General features: G+C 32.5%; 1 protein-coding gene across 1 annotated transcript; it reads left to right on the top strand.

Moving 5' to 3' along the window:
* Positions 1-1,784: 1,784 nt before the first annotated feature.
* Positions 1,785-16,685, top strand: LOC133198760 (probable serine/threonine-protein kinase zyg-1). Its single transcript, XM_061334762.1, has 6 exons — positions 1,785-1,853; positions 5,308-5,379; positions 9,174-9,945; positions 10,267-10,350; positions 10,447-10,521; positions 15,975-16,685. Exons 2-6 carry the CDS (start codon positions 5,323-5,325, stop codon positions 16,541-16,543), a joined length of 1,557 nt encoding a protein of 518 aa, XP_061190746.1. The 5' UTR covers positions 1,785-1,853; positions 5,308-5,322; the 3' UTR covers positions 16,544-16,685.
* Positions 16,686-23,938: the final 7,253 nt, after the last annotated feature.

The raw sequence follows: 23,938 nt of genomic DNA, 5'->3' as shown, positions 1-23,938 counted from the left end.
AATAGTTATTTATGGGACATAAATATATACATCACAACGTGTTTTGGGTTCTACATTCCATGCTATGCACGCATTCGTAGTTTTCATAAACAAAACAGCATGGTAAGAGACGGAAGCCCGGTAGGCCTTCTACATTGACAAAATCGACCAAAAAGAAAAAGAAACTGAAAATAAAGCTTGAAAAAGCAACTTTCCTGACTAAAATTTAGTTTGGGGATTAATATAATCGTTAGATAAGGAAGAAACGGGAACTCAGCGACACTCACGCAGGGCTCGCGAAGTTTCTACTCGACAGGTTTATTGATACTTTTTATCATTTCTCATCGCTTCCAAAGAAAAAAAAATAGTGTAAACTCAACATAAAAATACACCTATTACTTATAAACATTGTTGCCATTTGAAGTGCTAATTTTTTAAACTGTGCAGAAAAATATTTTGTTTGACATTTGCCGCGATAATGTATGATTTGGTGGTTTTTCCTTTCTCGGACCGCAATACACAAAACGTCAACATTTGTACTTTTAATTCTATTAAATTTGCCCGAAAGCAGACTTTAATTTTTACGATTATTATTTTAGATTATTTTATCACAAAGTTGTGATAATTTGCTTTTGAAAATTGCTTTTACCTCATATTCATTATTATTTGTAAACGCTACAGTGTAGGCACGTGCATGCCGTTTTATAATTTACGTGTTACATATATTGCTCCAGTTCGTACGACCCTTGATTTTCCGGCAGATTCTAATTACGTTAATTTTGTATGAGGAGAGAATATTTCTGTTTCTCAAACTGCTTACATCAACTTTATACCTTATTTCTTAATGATATATTGGGTAAAATTTGAATGAAAAAGCTCATGTTTTGCAGCCGTACTGTCGCTTTAAGGACAAATCTTGGCACACTCTCAATTTCATACAAACTGAAATATTAAAAAATATCACATTTAAGAGGAGGTTTTACTCCCAGTTAAAGCAATATAAACTGCACATTTTATGTCGAAAATTGTTGTTGCAATATTGTAATTAACTATTTGATTGGAAGAAAAAATGGAACGTTTATAAACTTCTGTTGCTCATATTTGCGATGGAAGAACTACTTATAAGCATTGATTGAAGCAAAATTACACTTTTGTCATCCTGTACAATAATGATCTCTTATTTAATACTATACATTTCATTGTACAGAAATCTTTCTTTTGGAAAAAATCACAATTACATACAGATTTATCATAACAGCACATTTTAACAACAAAATAAAATGCTCTTAAATGCAGCACATACTGCTTTAATGTTAATGATGGTGGATGATGCAAATAAGGATATCTGTTTTATATATGTACTAAAAAAATCTTTTTGTTAGGCAAAGCAAGCGATTTTATACAATATATAATACAAGGCTTACCATGATGAAATAGTATGAAATAAAGGGTAAAAATACATCTTACTGAACATTGTTTTTTATATACTTTTATCAAACTTTAGATTTTTAAATTAATTGATCTGATTTTTTGGTGTCTATATTTCTTAAAAACAAAGAAAACTTATACGATATTGTTCATTTACCTAATAATTATGATTGTGCATGATAAAAGAAAATAAGACTTTCATACCTAAGTTCAGAACAAAAAAAGGTGGTCAGCTTATTTCATAAAATATATGTGAGCAAGTAATTAACCTGCATGTATATAAATGTATTCCGGAATTATTTTGTCTTTTTGTAGTTTCGGTTTTGTTTTTATTGTTTTTATTCATAGCTGGGAAAGAACAAAGAACTTACATGCTGTATTTACATCTGTGTACCTTCCGAAATTAATATTATGTAAACATCTTACAGTTCATTGAAAATTGACAGGTAATTGATTTTAGGTATATTTTTATTTTGTCAGATGCATAAGTTACCGTAACTCTATTACTGTACTTTCAGTTTGTGAATGTAAACATGCTGTTTACATGGGTAGTGAACATGTACAACACAGTATTACTGAGTAGTTATTTTCCAACTTTGCATTTAAAAATTCTCACCGTGTTGCATAATATTTATGTAGATTCGTTCAACTTGATTATATGTCATATGCATGTTGGTATTTACATATTTTTGCAGTTTCCTACACATTTGACCTACTTTTAGGTACCTTTATTTTCGTGGTGTATATAATGTAATATTGTTGCCAAATGATAAAACGATTTTAAAGTTCAGAATTTATTATAAGTCCAAAAATATTAATTTCACAAAATGCAACTTAGAACAAACTGAATTTAACAAAGAAATTTCGTAGATGGAACAAACTGAATTTTACAAAGAATTTTCATAGATTGACTCACATACAAATTCACTCACATCTAATCTTTGACAACTCCGCCCACTTTCTTACTGTCCAGCCAATTAACTTAAGGATAAGAAAGTTGCATGAACGGGAGGAATCCGTATGACATTAATTTACAAGACTGAAATTAGGTAGAGCTAAGCATAACAAATTCAAAGAACACAATCCTAAGATGTAACCATAAAGTTGATAACACGTATGAGTAAATGACATTGATATCGTGAGACAGGAAAGAGATGTCAAGAATTAGATATTGCTACACTGTGCAAAAATGCCCTTTCTAAACATCAAATAGAAACAATCAACCTTCAACTACAGATGTCAAACAAGACCGAAAATTAATAGAACTTATATTTAGAAATAGGTTGATAATTAATAATTTGTCATTTATAAACCCTCATAATACATAATCATAACAATAAACTGATAAAAGCATTATTGTTCACAATTTACATTACCAACAGAATATTTTGTACACATGCGCAGCAGTAATGCGCATCAGTACTGAAGCAGAAAATATATCATTCTGTGCAAAAGTATGGAACGCAGATTTAGTCATAATTCAGTTATGTTTAACATGTATAAACAGTGATTTTTGTACATTTTTTTTAAAAGGGGCCTGGGCTTTACAACTGGGAAAAATTATTGACATTTGTGTTAAATTGGGAAAAATCAATCATTTATTCAAAATGTTTAATGCAAAATAAATTAGAAACAGTTCTACATTTTTAACTTTCTTTTTTTAATCTTTGAAATTGTCATTAATTGAGACCGTGCTATATTTCTATTCCCCCCCCCCCCTTTTTTTTTGCCATAAAGGTAGACATAAGAGAAATCCTAATCATAATAGCCATTGAAGATGATAAAACCTGACATGATTTATAACAAATCATTTTTTCTTACTAATTATTAAGCTTTCTAAATTACCCAAATCATACTGCTGCATTTACTCTGCAATATTAGTTGCATCTGGCAGGTGTAGAAACAGTTTGATTTTCATGGAATCGGGGATGCTTGTTGAACTTCTAGTACTTGGATTTACAAATAAAGCTATGTTTCACTGGTTCACATGCATCTTACACTTTCTTACGATGTATTTGGTTTCACGTTTGACATAATCCATGTGGGTTTTTTTTAAGTCTTGTAAACGCACAAAATAATCTGCTGTTCTTCACTATTATTTGTAGAGTCTGAATGACTGAGAACCATTTTAGATAAGTTGTACATAAAAATATCTATTTAACAAAAGCAATAACGGTATTATGTTGGGAAAAAAGCAACTGAAATGGGGAAAAAATTGGCAATTTTAAAAGAGGAAAGGGCCGATATTCGGACATAAATTGGGTGTAGAAAAATCACTGATAAATGAATGTTTTGATTATAAGCAAAACGAAGTCGTACGACCGTCATGACCTTCTGATTTGCTGACATTTGAAGGAAGTCTGGCAAATAATCATGAATATTTAAGACTGACAAATTTTTTCGAGTCAGATTATTTAATTCATGTCGGTGAAGGAAAAATGGTCAACACTAGGGGGGGGGGGGGTTTACACTATCCATTCGTCAGGAGTCTGTGACAATACTATGTTAATTCAATATATAAGATGGTACTTATCTGTGTATACATGTATAAAAAATCAATTTACATGTACGAAAAAAACTAGGCTGTTGCATAGGTTGTTCATACTTAATGCAGATTGATTGGAAATCTATTGTATACCTTGTTGGTTGTAACTTGTACAAATCCATAAATATTCCAAAAATACACTCTGGTGTCCTGAGAATTCATCACAAATCACAGTAATAGATATCTTTCTCACAATTGTTACGCTCGGACATTAAAAGAGAACTTATTCTTCTCAAAATACCAAATATTTGAAAAATCTTATATACATCATTTAAGTGTTCCTACATGTCATTTTTGAGAAAAGTTACATAATAATTATACTGTGGATGGTTTTTTTTTTTTTTTTTTTTTTTTTTTTACAAATTCATGTGTATTAAAAAAAATAACATTTGATTCTTAAATGTGTATTTATCATTTTTATCGTTATCATTCAACACCACCTTTTTCCGATTTGTTTTTGTATACATTTTGAAAAGCTGATTTAATTTATGTGAGTTACCTTTCTTGTGCTAGGTTTTCTGAGAGAAAATAAAACAGTTCCTTATACCAAGATTTTTTTAATCTCGAAGTTCGTATCATTACATTTTTTATATATATGATATATATTTGAGTCAAGATAATCCAAAAACTCTATGTTTTGATTTATATGTTCCCCATTTCTGCTGAGCTTCCTTAGGCCTTTAATTTTCTTCAAAAATTATAGAACTAGCAGAAAATGCATTGCCCCATTATATAGATTCCAAATTATCCATAAATGATAATTATAAAGAATTACTTGTTTTCAATATTAATACTGCATAATATACCATTTTTTCTCAGGTTATATATTATTATATACTAGTTTTCTTATAATCATGATAATTGTAAAGACACTTTTTGTATACATTAACTTTGATCATCTGAGTTACTACATTTTGATCTAGTTTGATCATGACAACCTTTTGTTTTTCAAGGTTATTTTCATCTATTGTGTACTAACTTTACTCAGAATTCATATTTTTAAATAATCAACTTTGGAGATAATGGGGGGGGGGGGGGATACATAATAAGACTTCGGTGCAGCCTAAAATGTTTTAAATATATTTAATTTTTTTTCAATTCTTTGATGACACAAACTTACTCTATATATTTCCAACGGAGTTGGCATATTTTGTATATGCACTCCAAAAAAATACTCATACATCTATACTCTCTGATGTTTTTTGGTATACAAAACTGGACAGAGTCAGTTTCGAGGCAAATCACATTATTAAAATCATGCATGAATTTTATTAATTTTAATTGAGATTGGCTAAACAGCCAAATTCTATGATGATAGGAATTCGTGTACTTAATTTCACTTTATTATTTGGAAGGAAGAAAAACAGAGCATGGCAGAAAGAATGGAGGATACTCTACCACCCAAATCCGAAAAGCTGTTGGAAATTGTAAGTTTATATATATAGTAAGAATTATCTTACTTTGATGAAGATAAAATAAATACTTGTAATACCAGTAGCAAAAATCACACTAATAATAGATGTAAATATAAAAAAAATAATTTGTGTCTTAATGTATACATTGATTTTAATATATTGCTAACCCCCCCCCCCCCCCCCCCAAAAAAAAATAATAATAATGAAGTGGTGAGGTGGACATGTTTGTCTGTCTATCCATCTATAATTTTATAAATTGTAAATTACATGTATTTCAATTTTGGAGCAGGCCTGTCATGTAGGACTTCAAATAAAATTTCATGAAAACTAGAGTGTTCAAAGGAAACGCATGTTTTGTCTGCTTTGTATCTTCATTAAAGATGTAAATAAATCTAAGAGTGGTCAACTATTTATTTACTACTACAATGATACTTCAAATTAAGGTCTTTTGATTTCTGACTCCTGAATGTTCCGGATTGCAAAATCTTTATTAACATTCTTCATTTCACTAAAAAGAATCGCTTCAAACTTCTTAAGCATATCTGCTACATTAAAGCTGGTTCCCACATACATAAATATATCAACAACATTAAGTATGAGAAGGACATCTGTCAAAAAGCGATGAAGTCTAGTACCAGGTTATAAATGTAGAAACCATACCGATTCATCTAACTGCTCAATTTAGTTTATAAAACCACCATTCATAACATTTTTGAAATTTTTGTGTTTCTGTGAATTAAGGTGTAATGCCCCTCTGCTGAGAGATAACTTTACAAGGAGATTATTCCAGGCAATCCAATGAATTGTATTACCAGAGATTAAAAATGAGGACCACTATAGAGACAATTCAATCAAATCTGAAGTATGTTACAAATATTGATTTCTATTTTCTATTGCCAATATTTTTATTAATTACTCAATACTTTCTTAAAACATTTATACTCAATTCCTTTAAACTGTCAAAAAACTGAGATATTTCTATCTAGTAACATAGAACTGTTTTGATTGTTACAGGAATTTCAGATGCAGAATTTTAACATTTAATTGGTTATAATATATTTTATTTTTCTAAAAATGTTTTGAAGAAAAATAACTCCTGTAGATGGAAAGATAAAAAATCTTATAGAATGATGCATTTTTTGCTTTACAACCACAGAAAACAATGTGATATTCTGATTTAAAAAGCAACTCATTATGTTTTATAATATGAACTAAATAGGTATGACAGTAAATATTATTTTCATATATACCTCATATTTTTAATTTTTTGTTGAGATAAAAATTTTGATCTTTCTATTCACCATATCAATTTTTTTTGATATCATGAATACAAATAATATTCATTTCTACAAAAGTAAGCAACGCTTCGTTTCAAACTATTTTCAATTCGAATCTAATGATATTGCTGTTGATAAAAATTAATGTTTGGAATTAAAACAAAATGGTGAAGTTTAGAGCAGAGGGATATTTCACCTTAAGTTCAACATAGTTAATGTGCCTGAAAAGGTTGAACCGAATCTGTTTTGCGATAAGGATAATATCAACAAAAAACACTAATCAGGAGTCGGGAGGACTAGATTTACCGCTTGCCTGATAGTTCATGCAAAAAAAGCATCCATGGATAGTATAAGACTGCAATAGAATCTGACAATCAAAGAAAATATGGTTCCCCAACCCTCAAATGAATAATTTAATTGAAATTATTATAAATAATTTTGTTACATTTTATGAATACGTGTTTCCAATGATTTCAGTCTGTTTTATTGGGCGCACTTGTTTCATAAGCCGGGTCAAGCCGGCAGATACTTCCGGAAGCGGGCAAGTAACTTGTTTCAAATATTTTTAAGCCGCCGGGCGGTCAGAAAGTAGCCCGGATCGCCCGAAAAAATTCGAGCGGCCAGATGAAAAGCAATATGGCGGAAAACGGAGGTAGAAATTTCCTTGATGATGAAATATTCGTTTTTTATCATTTGCAGTGGTTTCAATTTTAATAAACATACAGTACTGAGGTCATAAGTAACTTTTACGAAATGTTCGTTTATATTTGCACGACCAACACTTCCTTTTTATAATTTTAAAGTTACTTTTCAGTTTTGTTTGTAACGAGGCCCTGTACTACAAATTAAGAGATTGTGCATTGGATTGATCTAGAAAATACTAAAATGCAAATATATCCACTAAATCGTTGTCCTCGTCCGTTCAGAGAAAATTATATATTGCAGAAACAGCACCCATAACAGTAGCAGCCATTTTCGGCTGAATTTTCACTCGTTTCAGCGACACTAACCGGGTCAGTATGTCATGTGATAAAAGTGAACCGGGTCATCGCCCGGATGTCTGAAACAAGTGCGCCCTTTGATATTGTAAGTCTACACGATTCATTGTGGAATATCGATCCCGATGTATTTTCATAGTTACTGTATTTAAATATAAGTTTGTGAGGTAACTATAGAATACACAGTTTCAACGAACCGTATCATGAACTCATAAACATGTATAAATGCTAATCATCAAAACAGTGCTCCACAAAAATCAAAAGTCACAAGTTTAATTAAACTTCCCGGGGTATTTTCAGCATAGTAGGTCAAAGATCAAGTGGATTGTAATTCTGGTATTTTTCATTATGTTTTATGACAAAGTGCGCATGCTAAATAGCATTGACTTACTTCTTAAATGTCAAAAATATGCTGTACATTGGCCAAGGGTAACGAAGTCGGTAACGGTGGTAATTTTAAAAGCCATAGTGCCAAGTAATATATGTGGAGAATATCAAAATCATACCTCTTACAGTTCTCGAGATATAAGGTGTGACAGACGGATTGACAAACGTTGGGTAAAGTGATCCCTAAGTGGCGCTCTGCGCTGCTGGTGCTTAAAGAAGTAAAGGGGGAAAAAGCTTTTTAAGCCAACTCTCAGGTCTTATCTAAAATTGCAAACCATCAATTTTTGGCTTGCATGTCCCTCACCGGTATTCCCTTTCCTTTTTAGGATGTCATTTTATAGGACTCTGTATGTGAAAAGTGACCCCCCCCCCCCAAATGTGGACATTTCCTTTGTTACTTTATGAATGAAATGTCTTGGAATGATCTCCCTTACAAAGACATGTTTGACTGCCATTAGACATATATGCATGAAAACTCTAGAATTATAAGGAAAAAAAATGACTTCCTGTAGCAGTGAACGCACGAGGAATTAGGGGGTTTTCAAACCTTTTGACAATAAAATTACTATGTATGAATAACAGAGCTGTCAGCAAATGTAATCTGGTTCCCGTTAAAAATTGAAAATGCCATATGTCCATCAAAAATCAATGAAGCGGAACGAAATGCTAGCTTGATCTATAACTCATCACGGTAAAGTCACGTGCCAAAAATCAGCTCAATATCTGCAGGCATTTAGAAAAAAATTGCGGAGAACCCTGAAAAAACTGAAAAGGTCGTAATTCCGTCGAAAATCATTGAAGCGAAAATAAATGCAAACTTGATCTGCAACTCATCAAGATACACGCACATACCAAAATTCAGCTCAATATCTGCAAGCGTTTAAAAAAAGTGCGGAAAACCAAGTAGGACAGACTGACAGAGGGACAGACAGACAGACGGACGGACAGACTCAGAGGAAACCTATAATCCCCTCCGGTTTCCCCGGTAGGGGACTAATAAAATGGGACTTTTCCGGGAAATAATTCTCTTCTAAAGGTGAACGCTTATGTTATAATGCAGTCATTCTTTTGAGCATGTTTACTGTTTATTTTCAAATAAAATAAATGTATGACATTCTTTGATATTAAAAAGAATTTCTTTCAGCACAACAAGGCAACTCAAGCAGTATCGGTTCAGGAATTTGTCGACAAAGATGAGAATTTCAATGAAAGTTATGGAAATGTAAAAAAAATTGATGAAGGATCTTACGGCAGTGTCTATAGCGCTCAGTGGAAGGGTGAATCTAAAACATTTTTAAAGTTTTTAGCATTAAAAGTTGTAGAAGCGTCAAAATTTCAGGACACTGAAATAGAAAGAAACCTCGAATTATTTCAAAATGGGTCATGTAGACATATAGTTCGTTTCATCAGTCTGCGTTCTCATATATTTGAAAAACAAAAGTTTTATGTACTGGAGATGGAGATTTGTACCGGAGGGACTCTTAGAAAATCAGATCATGAGGATAAATATGATAATCATGAATTCCAATTAAACATTTTAAAAGGCTTAATAGAGGGATTGAAATACATTCATTCCCTTAATCTCGTGCACCATGACATACATGGAGGCAACATTTTTTTTAAAAGCGAGGATGACCCTACCGTTATGTATGGTGATTTTGGATTAACAAAAGAAGAAGCTACATACACGAAGTGGGATGACATAGAACGCCTTGCAGACACAATTATACGTTATGTTTTTGCACTAAAGTCTTCTGGTTCCCTACAAATTCAAGAAATTGCAACCCGGCTCAGAGAAAAAGAAGTCTCCAAGAGCATTATAGATGTTATTGTAGGACTAAAACGAAAAGAAATGAAGCTCGAGGAAGCTAAAGATAAAATTGAAGAGATGATAAGAAAGTTACCAGGAGAGGGAGGTAAACGAACACCACACAATTTATTATTTATTGAATGTTTACTCGCTTTATGTCCATAAAAATATTATAGATTATAGCACTAGCAATTGTAAAACTTGTTTTTCGCCATTATTGTAATTTTTTAAACTTTTCCCGATATATTCTTTAAAATTGAAACAAAGGTTGTCTCGGGATAAAAAATATATGTCCTTTCCTGGATCAATAACAGAATTTGTGTCAACTGTTTTGAAGCTTACAATTATTCGTTATTTATGATAAATAATGTGCCAATTTATTTACCCAAAATAAATGTTTCAAATTGGTTTTCTAAAACTTCAATAGATGACAGAATAGATGACAGAACTGCATTATCTGCCTCTGAACCCCCCTGTTCATCAAGTAGATCTGGATTGCGGCGAAGAGAAAGTAAGGAGTAATAAATTTAGTTTTTTTCAAAATTCATTTATTGGAAATTAAATGGATTAATGCAATTGATTTCAGTATTTTTTTATTGCATTGTAGCAAAGCAAGAAGATGAGAATCATATCCAAAAACGCAGAAAGGTTGATCAAATTCAAATGGAATTAAAAGTTAATGGTATGACAGCCTTTGCATAATTTTAAATTTAAAAAGGGACGACCGTTTGATTCGAGGGGGGAGGTGGGGCAGATTTTGGAAATAAATATAATTTGTCCTCGAAAATGTAAAATAAAACTATGCATTCGATTGGTATTAAAATAAAAACATCTGTCTTTTCCCGGTCAGACACCCCCCCCCCCACCCCCCGGAATATAGTTTTCTAGGTTGGCATTTTCCTTAGTTTTCTTTTTTTTTTGGGGGGGGGGGGTCCTTGTCAAACTGTTTTTTTTAGTAGAGAACAAATAAAATGGAAATTTATCCGCCCCTCAGTGGCATGGAAAAACTGACTCGAACAAAAACAAATTGCAAACCACCTCTCCCCATCAAATAGTCGTCCCCTAATGACTCTCTCAATGACATCCAAATTTTCTCTTACTTTCTTTCGTACTATATAGTAGCAGATGATGGCATCTGTACCGTATACGTGTAGTGTAAATGTATCTGTAATCATTCGTCTCTCAAGTCCTAAATGCTGTTGCGAGGTCAGACCACTCTCATAATGTACCGTATAAAGAGCTCTTTAGCGTATCACATTTTTTGTTTTTATGCAAAATTATTCCTAACATACTGTTATTTTTAAATTGCGCAGTCCAAGTTGCGATTCTCTTGATGATTTATAAGACTTATCTTAGTAACCTTTAAGGTCAACAGGATGAATGCACTTAACACCAGTTTTTGGGTCTTTTTCGGTCGCTTTGTTGCTTGTATTCTTAACTTATTTTCACCTTTATATATTTTTTTTTGTACAGAATCCTATCAATTGTACACAAAATTTAAATGTTAAAATGTATTTAGACTTTGATACAATAAAATAAATCTATGTTTTTTTTGTCCTTATTGCTTTTCAGATATAGAGAATTCACACTAGCCTGCCCTTTATTTAACATTACATGTAGGTATGCATAAGAGGTGGAACTTTGTAAGAATGGGTCTAAAATTAGACTAGATAAATAACAATGACACTATTTAAAAAGAATACATGATCACTCTTTCCCACCAACCTCTTTTTGATGTATGGCACAAGCACGCTATTTACAAGGGTTTCAAAACGAAATTAACAATATAAGTACGCCCATGTACATGTAAATTTTAAAGTCATATATAGCGTATATTTTTTATAAGTTAGGTAACCAAAATTAAAAAGATCTTTCTATTTGTTTTATTACTTTATATAAAGATCGGACTTTCCTGTAAATTACACAATTTAAATCAATCGCGTTTCAAAGATATTAAAAATTTTAAACAATAACCGATTTATTTACTGACTCCACATTTAAATAACAGACAAACGTAAAGTCAATTTAAGGATATCCGATCCGCAGCCAGGAAGAATAACTCTTAAATTTATTATCTTATTTAGAAAGTCTCAAAATGAAGCTTGAAATTTAGATCTTTTTGTGCAACAATTTTCATTTTATGCGTCTTAATTTGATTCAAAGTTCTCTGAAGATTCTAGAAACGGTCTTGTAAAAAGTTGACTTTTGTACCCTTAAAAGAAAAAAATTAATTCATTTTTAGAGAAATAGATTTTCCTTTAGTCTTGAATTAAATACCACAGTGAATGCTTATTAGCATATATGAAATTAAATGTGATATGTGATGTCTATCAGTGATAGTACAAGCATTTTACACTATGCTAATTGACAAATTAGTGAATTTTTACAAATTGACAAATTAGTAAATTTTTTACACAAATGACAATTGAAGTAAAAAGAACTGAAATACTGTATAAGCATAAAAAAGATGCAATTTTCTCCAACTGCCTGGATACCTATATTTTTCTATCCTAAATTATATTTGTTGAATCAATTTTCAATTAGAAAATGCATAGCTGGTGTTTTTATTCGCATTTCCTGAAAATATATTTGAGATTTGATAATTTTCCCTATATAATATGACCAACTATAATGATGAACTTTGAAGAAATTCCATGGGTTAATTCCCGTTACTATGTGAATTCAGAGACATTTTTGTGAGGATTTTCAATTACTTAAAAGCGGATTTTCAGAACCTGAGGATCGGACTACCTTAACTATACAAACGTGAGGTTATTCAAGCTCAAAATCGGTGTAAAATTTAATTTGAACGTAAATAACATATATCATGTATATTTACACTCATTCTCGTATTTTTATTTTTCAAGCTCAGATACGCCATATATAGCTTTAAGTCGACGCCTGATAATTTTTAAATGTGTCCGAACACAATGTAATAGTTAGCAGAAAACATGCTACCTTACATGTCACGTGACGAAATTTAGTATTCACAGATTTACCTGAAGTAGGAAATCACGTGGTGAATTACAATTAGCTCATTGGAGCCGAAGACTCAAGTGAGCTTTCTAATCAAAGAATATCCGGCGTCCGTCTGTCGTCTTTAAACTTTTCACGATTTTCGACTTCTTCTCAAGGACCACTGGGCCAATTTCAACCAAACTTGCCACGAAGCATCCTAGCATCCTTGCGTGAAGGGGTTTTAAGTTTGTTCATAGAAAGTGCTGCGCCCTCTTTCAAGGAGAGATAATTAAGAATTTGTGAAAATTTGGTGGCATCTTTTAAAAATCTTCTTCTCAAGAACCACTGGGCAGGAAAAAGTAAAACTTATATCAAAGCTTCATTACATACTCTACATTCAAGATTGCTAATATCGTAACCCCGGGGGTAGGACGGGGCCACAAGAGGGGTCGAAGTTTAACATAGGAATATATAGGAAAGTCTTTAAAAATTTTCTTCTTGAGAACAACATAGCCATGGTAAGTTATATTATATCAAAAGTATATTTGTATCTTCAGGTAGTTTACATTCAAGATTGTTCCAATCATGACCCCAGGGGGTAGGACAGGGCCACAACAGGCTGTAAAAGTTTATTATAGTAATATATATGAAATATCTTTAAAAAATCTTCTCAAGAAGAACTAGGTCATTATTAGTCCCCTACCGGTGAAACCGGAGGGGACTACAGGTTTCCTCTGAGTCTGTCTGTCTGTCTGTCTAGCTGTCCCTCTGTCTGTCTGTCCCACTTGGTTTTTCGCACTTTTCTTCTAAACGCTTGCAGATATTGAGCTGATTTTTGGTATGTGAGTGTATCTTGATGAGTTACAGATCAAGTTATCATTTTGTTCCGCTTCAATGATTTTTGACGGAATTACGACCTTTTCAATTTTTCAGGGTTTTCCTCACTTTTTTTCTAAACGCATGCAGATATTGAGCTGATTTTTGGTATGTGACTTTACCTCGATGACTTATAAATCAAGTTTGCATTTCGTTCCGCTTCATTGATTTTTGACGGAATTATGGCATTTTCAATTTTTAACGGGAACCAGATTACACTTGTAGGGGACAAGTATTGCTAATGCAATACTCTCAGAATGCTTGTTAGTCATATAAATACATAAGTATTCTCAGGTAGTGTAGATTCAAGTTTGTTCAAATCATGACCCCCGGGGGTAGGGCGGGACCAAAACAGTGAGTCAAAGTTTAACATAGAAATACATGTATATAGGTGAAATGTTTAAGGGGCATTTAAGTAAAACGCATTGTTGAAAACTTCAAATAGTGGAAAGACCTGATAACACTTGGAATGGACTAGCCAAACCAAAGGGTATATAAGACAAAGCTTTGGGAAAATCAGGAATTCAGCTGAAGGGGTTAGATGTTGGGTCAGCAATAAAGAAGTTAAGGTATTCCATTACTAATATCGATAGATTCAATGAAATTGAATACATAACATGTGTAGGGGTTGATTACTCAGTATATTTAGACATAATGCCCATTTATTACTATCAGCATGTAAGGGTGGGATGTGTCCTAATTTATGATTTATGGTTAATCCTTTTCTACTGTAAAATGTTTATGTCAGAGTATTAAGTACGTGATGGACATTTACGGATAGAGAATGTGGTCTTATTAGGGACTGAAAACCTTAAGGGTAAGAGCAAAATAAAAGTATAAAAGTTATAAACACCAGTGGCAAGTATCCTAAGGAACTGATGTTAAGTTCTGGGTGTCGTAAAACTGAAGAAGATTGAGACACCCGGTTCTTATCTATCAATGGGAACTTAGGGGAGAAGCACAGTGAGACCCGTCTCTAGATAAAAGAAAATTTAAGTACTGTGTGACATACCCTCAGACAAAGGTGTCTTAATAATCATTACAATCATTAACTCGGACAGAGTAAAAGGAAAACCTTAAAGATATATCCCTTGTAAAAGTCTGTTTATACACGTTACATAGGAAATACCTTTAAAATTTTCTCAAGAACAACTAAGCCATTATTAGTCATACAGAAGCAACCTTAGATATCGTAGAATCAAGTTTGTTCAAATTATGACCCCCAGGAGTGTCAAAGTTTTATATAAGATTATATAAGTATCATAAGAAGAAAAAATCTGCTGCTCAAGAACAGCAAAGCAATGATTTGTCATATAAATAGAAGCATCCTCAGGTAGTGAAGATTCAAAATTGTTCAAATTTAGGGTGGGTTGGGTGGGCCCACAATGAGAGATCAGAGTTTTACATGGGAAAATGGGAAAACATAGGGGAAAAAATCGTTAAAATTTTCTGTTTAAGAACAGCAAAGCAATGATTAGTAATATTGATATGGAATCGTCCTTTGGTAGTGTACATTAAAGTGCCTCCCCCCCCCCCCCCCCATTAATCTCCTCTTGACACAATATCATTTATGCAAATATACAACTACTGTTAAACGAGAACAATAGACAAACATGCGCTGACTATGTATAACGTCAGTACAAAAGTGGGCGTCCTCATTATCGCACGGAGATTCGAGAAATCGCGTTGACCCCCACTTTGAAAAAGTACTCGTACTTCTTAAATACATACTTTTATTTAATGTTATTACGTAAAGTTGTAGATTAGATGTTGACCATTCCTGCAATTAATTTGAAAATTTATTTTGTCGCAAATTTCGCATCTCCTTAAGTGCAGTCATCCTTTATCAGAATTTATTTTTTGCTATCTAAATATGCTCGAAATGAAAGCGAATGCAAGCAGGTTTTCTAAAACGAATTCATCTGCAGAGTATTTTTAGTTTAAGATAAAATCGAAACATATGTGTCAAGAAAACATACAGATCTTTACACATAAAATACGTGTTTAATATATTTTAAACAGCATATATAAGAATTAACCTACCCATATAAAGTGAGTGATATTTTAATTGTAAATATGTTTTAGGTAAAATAAAACAATAAACATAAACAAAGATTTAAATAAATCTTATCAGATCAGATCTTTTATTAACTAGTATATATACATGTACATTTTCCTCGAATGTATGGGAATATCCACATCAAGTCAATAAAACATATGCATGCACTAACGTGTGTATTTTATTTGTAGGTGAGGTGTCTCTATAACTATTGTAAGCAAATTTTAATTCTTTTGTTTCAGGTAACGAAATATTGTTCGATTATCTTTCACGTAAGTTATCAGGTAGTAGTCCCCTAGAATTTTGTGTTATACTCTTAGGCGATACCACAGTCGTCGAATGTTGTAAGACAAAGTATAATCCTGAAATATTCTATAAAATCATGCATTCTTGGAAGTGCGAACGTCCCGAACTTGACCATGTGGAGGAACTGAAGAAAGCGCTCTCAAAGTTAGGAAGACAGGATCTGGTGGAACATATTAGCTCCTTCTCTGTTGAAAGCTTACAAAAGCATTCTATTACAATAGAGGGACCAAACATTCGTGTAGTTGACGACGATTTTATACGGATATCTAGAAATGTTGCTCAAGGATACGTCCATGTGGTTCGCTTTCTTGGACTTCAGCAAAACGATATTGATCAGTTAGAGTCCGACTTCTCAAGTAGCATTAAGGAGCGGATTTTCGAAGCATTCAAGAAAATTAAATACAATTTTCCATCGCTGAATAGACAACATGTCTGTAATGCCTTGCACTATGCTGACCATGTAAATGTGATATTTCTGTTAAATGAAAATTGGAAAAATAGCTAAGTGATGTAATTTCCTAGAGATTGTTTATTCTGTTAATTAAATATACATCCAATTTTCATAAAATTCAAATTTCTACACATATTTATGTACATCTTATATTGTACAATAAAGTCTATGGTCAATAAAGGCATTACATGTGTTACATATTTGTTCTGTATTTATGGTTTTCTTTGACATTTTATTTCAATGAAATGAAATATGGAGATAACGAACAGTCGTCAAGCTGAAAAAAAAATTGAAACAAAACAAATTGGAAGCAGAGCAAATGAATAAGTAAATGATAAAAATAATTATATTAATAATAGTTAAAATATTTTAAAAAAAAATAGTGTAGTATTTTACTATAACGTCGTTTGTTTGTATGTTGTTTAACGTCCCTCTCGAGAATTTTTCACTCATATGGAGACGCCACCATTTGCCGGTGGAGAGCTGCAAATTTGTCCTATACTCGGCACTTACGGCCATTGAGCAGTGAGGGATCTTCTTCGTGCCAGCACGTACTGTTACACGGGACCTCGGTTTATACGGTCTCATCCGAAAGACCGGTCTCCACGTCCCACAGTGGGCTTCGAACCCGCGACGTAAATATCATGCAACTCCTTACTCCGCGACTCTAGAGCAGACGCTCTAAGCACTGCGCCACGCGGGCGACCACTATAACGTCGTAGAACATACTTGGATTTACTATGGTAAATACTATAGAAGTTTGATTTACTATTAAAGTAAAAATATTGATTCTTTCTTTAACTATAGTAAAACTTTTACCAGAGTAAAAACTTTTATAATGAATACTTTAGGACTTTGCTATCTCTAATTAATACTTTATTTTTTATTTCTTGGAAATTACTTGTACTTCATGAATGGAATTGTGATTTGTCAAATTAATTTTAGTAATCTATAGTTTATTATTTTAAACGATTGTAAGGTAAAGCTCAAAGTACACTTTTTGATTTACTATGGCGAACACTAAAAGAAGTAAAATTTATTTTACTAAAATCTATACTTCCAAAGAACAAAAAAAAGTATGAGAGACCAGGTTAACACTAGACATAAGGTAGTTATAGCTTGAAAGGGTGAAATCTGTCAGATGAAAAATGAATGAAACAGTTTAAACTGTAAAAAATGTGCAACGTTGTTGTTCCTATGTATAATGTTTAACCGAGGGTAGATAAGGCAGAACGCTGATTCTATGTTTTTATAGTAAAATTTAGATTATCGTTGTTCATTATCGTAAACTAGAGTGATGTAAAGCTCAAAGTACATACTTTGATTTACTTTAGTGAACACAAAAAACTTTGTTTAATTATAGTGTATACTTTTCTCTATTGAAAACTTTCATATTTCTATTTACTTTAACAAACACAAGTACTATGAAATTTTTGCCAAGCTATCTATAGTTACACAGAGAATTCTCTCAAAACAATCAGAGGGAAAGATCTTAGAAGCACTTGATTACCAACAATGCAAATGAATTCAACTGGTACAAATGAAACAAAGACTGAGACATAGAACTGCACAGTTGCAGAAGAGATGTTAGTACATTTGAACATCGACGTTGTGCATTTTTACAGTACCGCAGACAGGATCTGCATGAGTGATAATCGTTAAAAAAATGGTACTATTTTTCTATTTTTCAAAGTTAAACTGTAAATTCATTCAACTAAAGTCTTGAGGAAATTAGGACAGCGCTCCACCTAAAGGATGGGGGGAAATGTCACATGTCTGAGGTTGGGGCTCAGCTGTTCATATATTGACTATCATGTTGTAAATTTTGCATTTACCTCCCCCTAGTAAATTCAAAATTTACAATATGATATGACAATTAATTATACAGTACATGTACCAGTGTTTCTTGGAAAGTCTGTCTAATTCCTGAATATTTAGCAATCTGTATACATGATTGCAGTAATCTATGGACATTTTACCAAGTAATGAAATGTTTGTCTCAAGTGCTCATATCCCAGAGTGTGATTAAGTTAATCAGAAATTTCAAAAGTATTTTACCTTTGCTCCATACAGGGCTTTCAAAAAAGAAAAAAAACAGGTGGTACTTTTACAAAAATAGGAGGTACTTATTGGAATGATTTTAATCAAAAATGTGTTATAGAGTTTTTCCCATCAAATATTTTAGCCTGCGCGCAGTATTGTCCGGGCCTTCTTTGATGAAATCAGCGGAATATAGACGTGAACAAATAGAAACTTTTTAAACTGGATTTCTATTTGTAAAGATAATGTATTAGCAAATAACTTTAATATTAATCTTTAAGGTTTGCACTTTTGTTCTCTCTCTCTCCTTCTCTCTCTTCTAATTTTTTCCCAGCGTCTTTCAAGTAAACATTACTCTTAGTACTTTTTCAGCAAAAGGTAGCCGCATGATAAGCAATAGATATAATTCACAACAAAATGCAAACGGAGGGACAAACGATTTGAAAACGAGGTCCATGAGTCTTGGCGATCAATTTAATATGGTTTTCTAAGGCTATAACTATGGGTCTCTAAGGCTATAACAAATGCTGGGACAGGAAATTTGGTCTCATATGATGAGGACGCTATGTTCATTATCACATTCATGAAGCTTGTCTCCAAGAACTTGCAGGCTTTTCAAAAACTGTCAGTGCCTGGAACTTTTACCCGACTGAAATCATGAATTGTACGCAGAGAGAGAGAGAGAGAGAGAGAGAGCAAAAATGAACCTTGAAGATTCCATCTTTTGCGGTTCCTTAGATTATGACGCACATTACTTCATTCCTAAGAGTAAACTATGGCAGATTTCCTCTTACTTACAAATATTATTATGCAGGTTTGTAAAATATACATGTACAAAATTAATTCATAAATATGTAGAAAATTTTATTTCATTAATATCAAAATTATTTTAAAAATTGAATTGGTTTGAAATTTTGACCTAAGTCTGTTCTTAGTTTATGGTTTAAGGGCTTGGTGTGAGCTACAAAATGTATAACCATGTGACGTTTTATCCGTTCGTCTTGGAAGTGATGCCGTATATGCTTCCTGTGATCAGATCCATAGTTATGATAAGTAATTTTATTTTATTTTTATATGCTTCAAACGAATGAAGGAACGTCACAAGAACATTATATATTTCACTAAATGCACAATAAAGTACAAAATAACAATTTTAAAATAATTTACTGTATAATTAACTCGATTATGAAAAAATATCACCTCTCATTATTCATAAACATCTCTGCTTAAAACAGTAAAATATCAAGAACCTCTCCAAATTAGGTACTTATTATAACACATATGTCTGTCTGACATATCTTTTATTTATCCAAAATAAAATGCATTATGGATCTGTAGACTGTAGATTTTTATTGATAAACAGAAAGTATGCAAGAAAAGATGTATTTTTAGTAAAACGTATCAAGCTCGTAGCACCCCCCCCCCCCCCCAAAAAAAAAAACTCACAAGCAAAAAAAAAAAAAAACAAAAAAAAAAAAAAACAAAAAACAAAACAAAACAAAACAAAAACAAAACAAAACCAAAAAAACTATCCGAACTCGAAATTCCTATTTCGGGGATTTGGGAAGGAAGGAGTGGAATTTTCTCTTACTTTTTGGTACATTTTTTTAATTCTGGAATTTGCAAGTGCTCGACCTTACAGCAACAAAAAGTGAGGGGGACACCAGTATCTAAATGAAAATTTACTATAATAGCAAAATATCATACTCAGGAAAAAGGTGACCCCCCGTGTTCTACGGGTCTGGGCACTGTGTTTAAAGTGATGAAAATTTGCAGAGGTGGATCTGAAGGGTGTGTGTGTATGTGTGTTTGAAAAGTTGAATGACAACAGGAAAATCCAGGAAGCAATCATTTTAAAATCTTTCATTTTCGTGGATAAGCACCCGTTTCCTTTCTTCGCTATATCGTTTACCAATGCAATTCATTTCTGCATTTCAACTAAAATAAAATCCTTCCTTCTTTTTTGATAGACATCTTTTTTATTTACTCTCTCATCATATACCCCTGCTGTGTATTTACATGTACCTATTCGAGCACTTTAGATTGGAGGTCCCTCATGTATAAAGGACATTCAGGAATAAATAATATAACTGAAGCCGTTAGAGCATTCAACCGTACCTACTATAGTTCTATTTATGAGGGCTTTTTTTAATAAAAGCCCAAAGGTTAAATTGTGAAAAGTTGGGCATCTAAACAGACAGCAGAATCGAGACACAGGTAAGGTCGCGTGCTTTCGTTTCAATGTAAACATTTCATGTCAGTGTACGTTCATGTACATTTTGTATATATGTATTCGTTTCTCATGTTTATCGCAATGTATAGACAGTCATGTACATACATGTGCAATATACCGGCGATATAATTTATTGCATGTAAAAACATCTGTGGTCTAAAAGAAATATTTGTAGCACTCCACTATCTCCAGGGCTAAAAGTAAATAATTATATATTATCAGTGAAAGAGGTGTTTATTGAGGACGAGTTGCCCCTCTTTGAACATGCTTTATCTTTTCTTTTTTTTTTAAATCTGGGCCATTGTAAGAGTTGTCGGTGATAAAAGACCGAGTGGAGAGGTTATAAAAGTATTTGATGGACCTTTCTGAACGACCATAATAGACCTTGATCTTTGTTTTCACAGATCACGAGATAACATCGTACAATACTGTACATTCAAATCAGGTTCCTGGGGCATGAAACTTAGATGAGCTCACTTTTGATCTCAGCCTCACTTTTACTAAAGGAATTAATAGTAAGAAAGTGAGATTGAGTTCAAAAGTGAGCTTATCTAGGTTTTATGGCCCCGGAGCCAGAACAGGGCGCCCTGTTCCAATGACATTAAAAAAAGGAACTTTTATTCTCGTAACCATAGCGGAATAAGTTGAGAAATTACATTTAATACAGTCTGTTTAAACTAAATAATGAATGGAAAATAGTACTTGTAGGGAGAAGGATGAGAGAGAGAGAGAGATAAACCATGTCAATTTCAAATTATCCATTTACTGCGTGCAACCTTAAGTTTGCATTTCAGGAAAAACTATTTCCCTTTTTATTGTTTTTGCTGTCAGAAATATTAAAAAATTATTTACCAGTGATTGATGCGAATTACACGATAATTCCAATGTGCTCATTTCATCACGCTTGTATCATATCTGCATATCCCATTATCTTTCCTCGAGCAATTGCCATTTCAAACATATCAATAACCCCCACGGGGTTCAACAAGTGAGAAAACAAAAACAAATATATTCAACAGATTGCTGCTATAAGGCCGTGCCCATTCTTAAACACTGCTGGAACTGTGAAAATAAACAGTAATTATCGCGGGGATGTAACCTCAATTAGGATAAGAATCTCCTCCCGAAAAGCGTATCCATGTACGTATATCTTTATCACTTCATAGTAGAAGCGCCTGATTATACTTAACACTTTGAAGGCGATAGATAAAACTAGGAGGGTGTGAAGAAATGATTTGCTATAGTAATTCTAGATATCTTTCAGAGACCTCTTAGCTGTAGAAAAGATAATTCAACTTGACAGATGTCTATAAACTTTGATAATTACATTCACAGTTTTTTTTTATCGCTGTGGCAAAGCATTATTTTTTGTTAAATCGGGAAAGCAAATACTTGTTCATGATTATGATCAATTTGTAGAAAGAAGATAGACTAAGTAGTATAGATATATGCTAATTGTTCGACAAATGAGAAATTGAAAAGTTTGCTATCAATTATAACCCCATTTTCTTTGAAATTGCAGTCAACAGTAATTGGTATCTCAATATCCTTCAATTTACCTTTCACTGCAAAATTACTTCCTGAAAAAAAATTCTGAAAACGGGCTTTATTTAAAGTATAATCAAAATCAGAATAAATTAAATTGTTCCAATGAAACACGAATAAAGATACGTTATATAAAATCTCCACGGTTTGCAATAATCTAGAATTGTTGAAATTATTCCTTTATGAAATAACATGCAAGTGTAATATACAAAATTCATACATTTCCGATAAACTGAGAAAGTTCAGTTATACAAGGGTCATATCACAAACAAGATTTAAATACGACTACCTGTGATGAGCTGTTTGGTGTAGTGGTCAGTGTGTCAGTCTCTGAATATTTTTTTATTTTATTTTTTTACCAAAGAATAATTTTTGTCGGAAGAATTTTTACACAGAGAAGTTTTATTTGTCATAATTTCACACCTTTCCATAAGTAGAACCTTGCTCTAATACTTAGTTCACAAACTGAATTTGATATTGCTTTAGGGAAGTTTAATGTCTTTTCGTCCATTTTCTTTGTCAAGGTCAATTCAATTTCTAAAATGATTCTGTAATTAATATCTGGAAATGTCAGATGCCTATGATTTTTTTTATAAGTACATAAACAATTTTAATCGACGTCGCAGAGCAGCTTTATATTATTCAAATACGGAAATGTCCGTGCTAATGTCCGTAATTATTATGATTTTTTGAACAATGTTGAACAAGGTCACATAAAATGCTGAATATAATCGCCTTATTCAGCAGAGATGTAATGGTGACGTCAACAAGAGTAGCTAGTAAAAATATTAGCATGCACCTGGCAGCAAGTTAATTTATTAATTTTGAGGGCCAAAGTCAGTAGCGAAGAATACTTTGATAATGTGTTATAGAAAGGCATTTTGGCAGCGCGGAATTGTCAAGCAGAGAACTACTCAGGAAAGATGTAATAAACAGAATACGCAGCAATCAGCAAAAAATCGCAATAAGATCGAACTTAAAGTAACAGGGAAAGGGGGAAATTATCATCATTCATTTATTGTGTTTCTGACATTTAGAAAAAAAATTAAAATAACGACTTTACCAAACCTCCCTACCCACTTTATCCCCAGTCCTCCATCCTTTCTTTTAGTTGGCATCATTACTATATACACTGTAGCTGTTGTTAACGGAACAAAGGAACTAAATTTGCTTTCCAATTCATTCTTTTTTTTGTACCAAGTACCAAAGGGCCCAGCAATTCTCATCTAATTGCACTGGACTGCGAAAACTAACAGAAGAAACTATCATTATTATCCTATAATATAACCATTAATGGAAATTTAACATAATTCTGTTATTTAAAGTGACCTAGTTACGTTTGTCATATCGGCAGACAAGGCAAAGGTTATGGACAAATTCTGTGACCTTCAATTAATTTAACATAATTACATTTCATGTCATGCTCCCCGTGTAAAATATGTCAATATTTTTAAGGAAAGTAGATAACTTTTTCATGCAAAAAAGATAGAAAGCCACTTTATAGCTTAATATATATATATATATCTAGCGAATACCTGTACTTTCTGTACAATTTCTTATACTTTCTTTGCCGATTCTTATAAAATGGTGGAGAAATAGCTCATGCATACAGTGCAAAATCTGTACATACA

Source organism: Saccostrea echinata, unplaced genomic scaffold (assembly GCF_033153115.1).
Source record: "Saccostrea echinata isolate AGI-Se365-2 ecotype Australia unplaced genomic scaffold, CSIRO_AGI_Sech_v1 ptg000033l, whole genome shotgun sequence".
In the NCBI taxonomy this organism is placed as follows: domain Eukaryota; kingdom Metazoa; phylum Mollusca; class Bivalvia; order Ostreida; family Ostreidae; genus Saccostrea; species Saccostrea echinata.
This window is presented reverse-complemented; position numbering and strand designations above follow the sequence as displayed.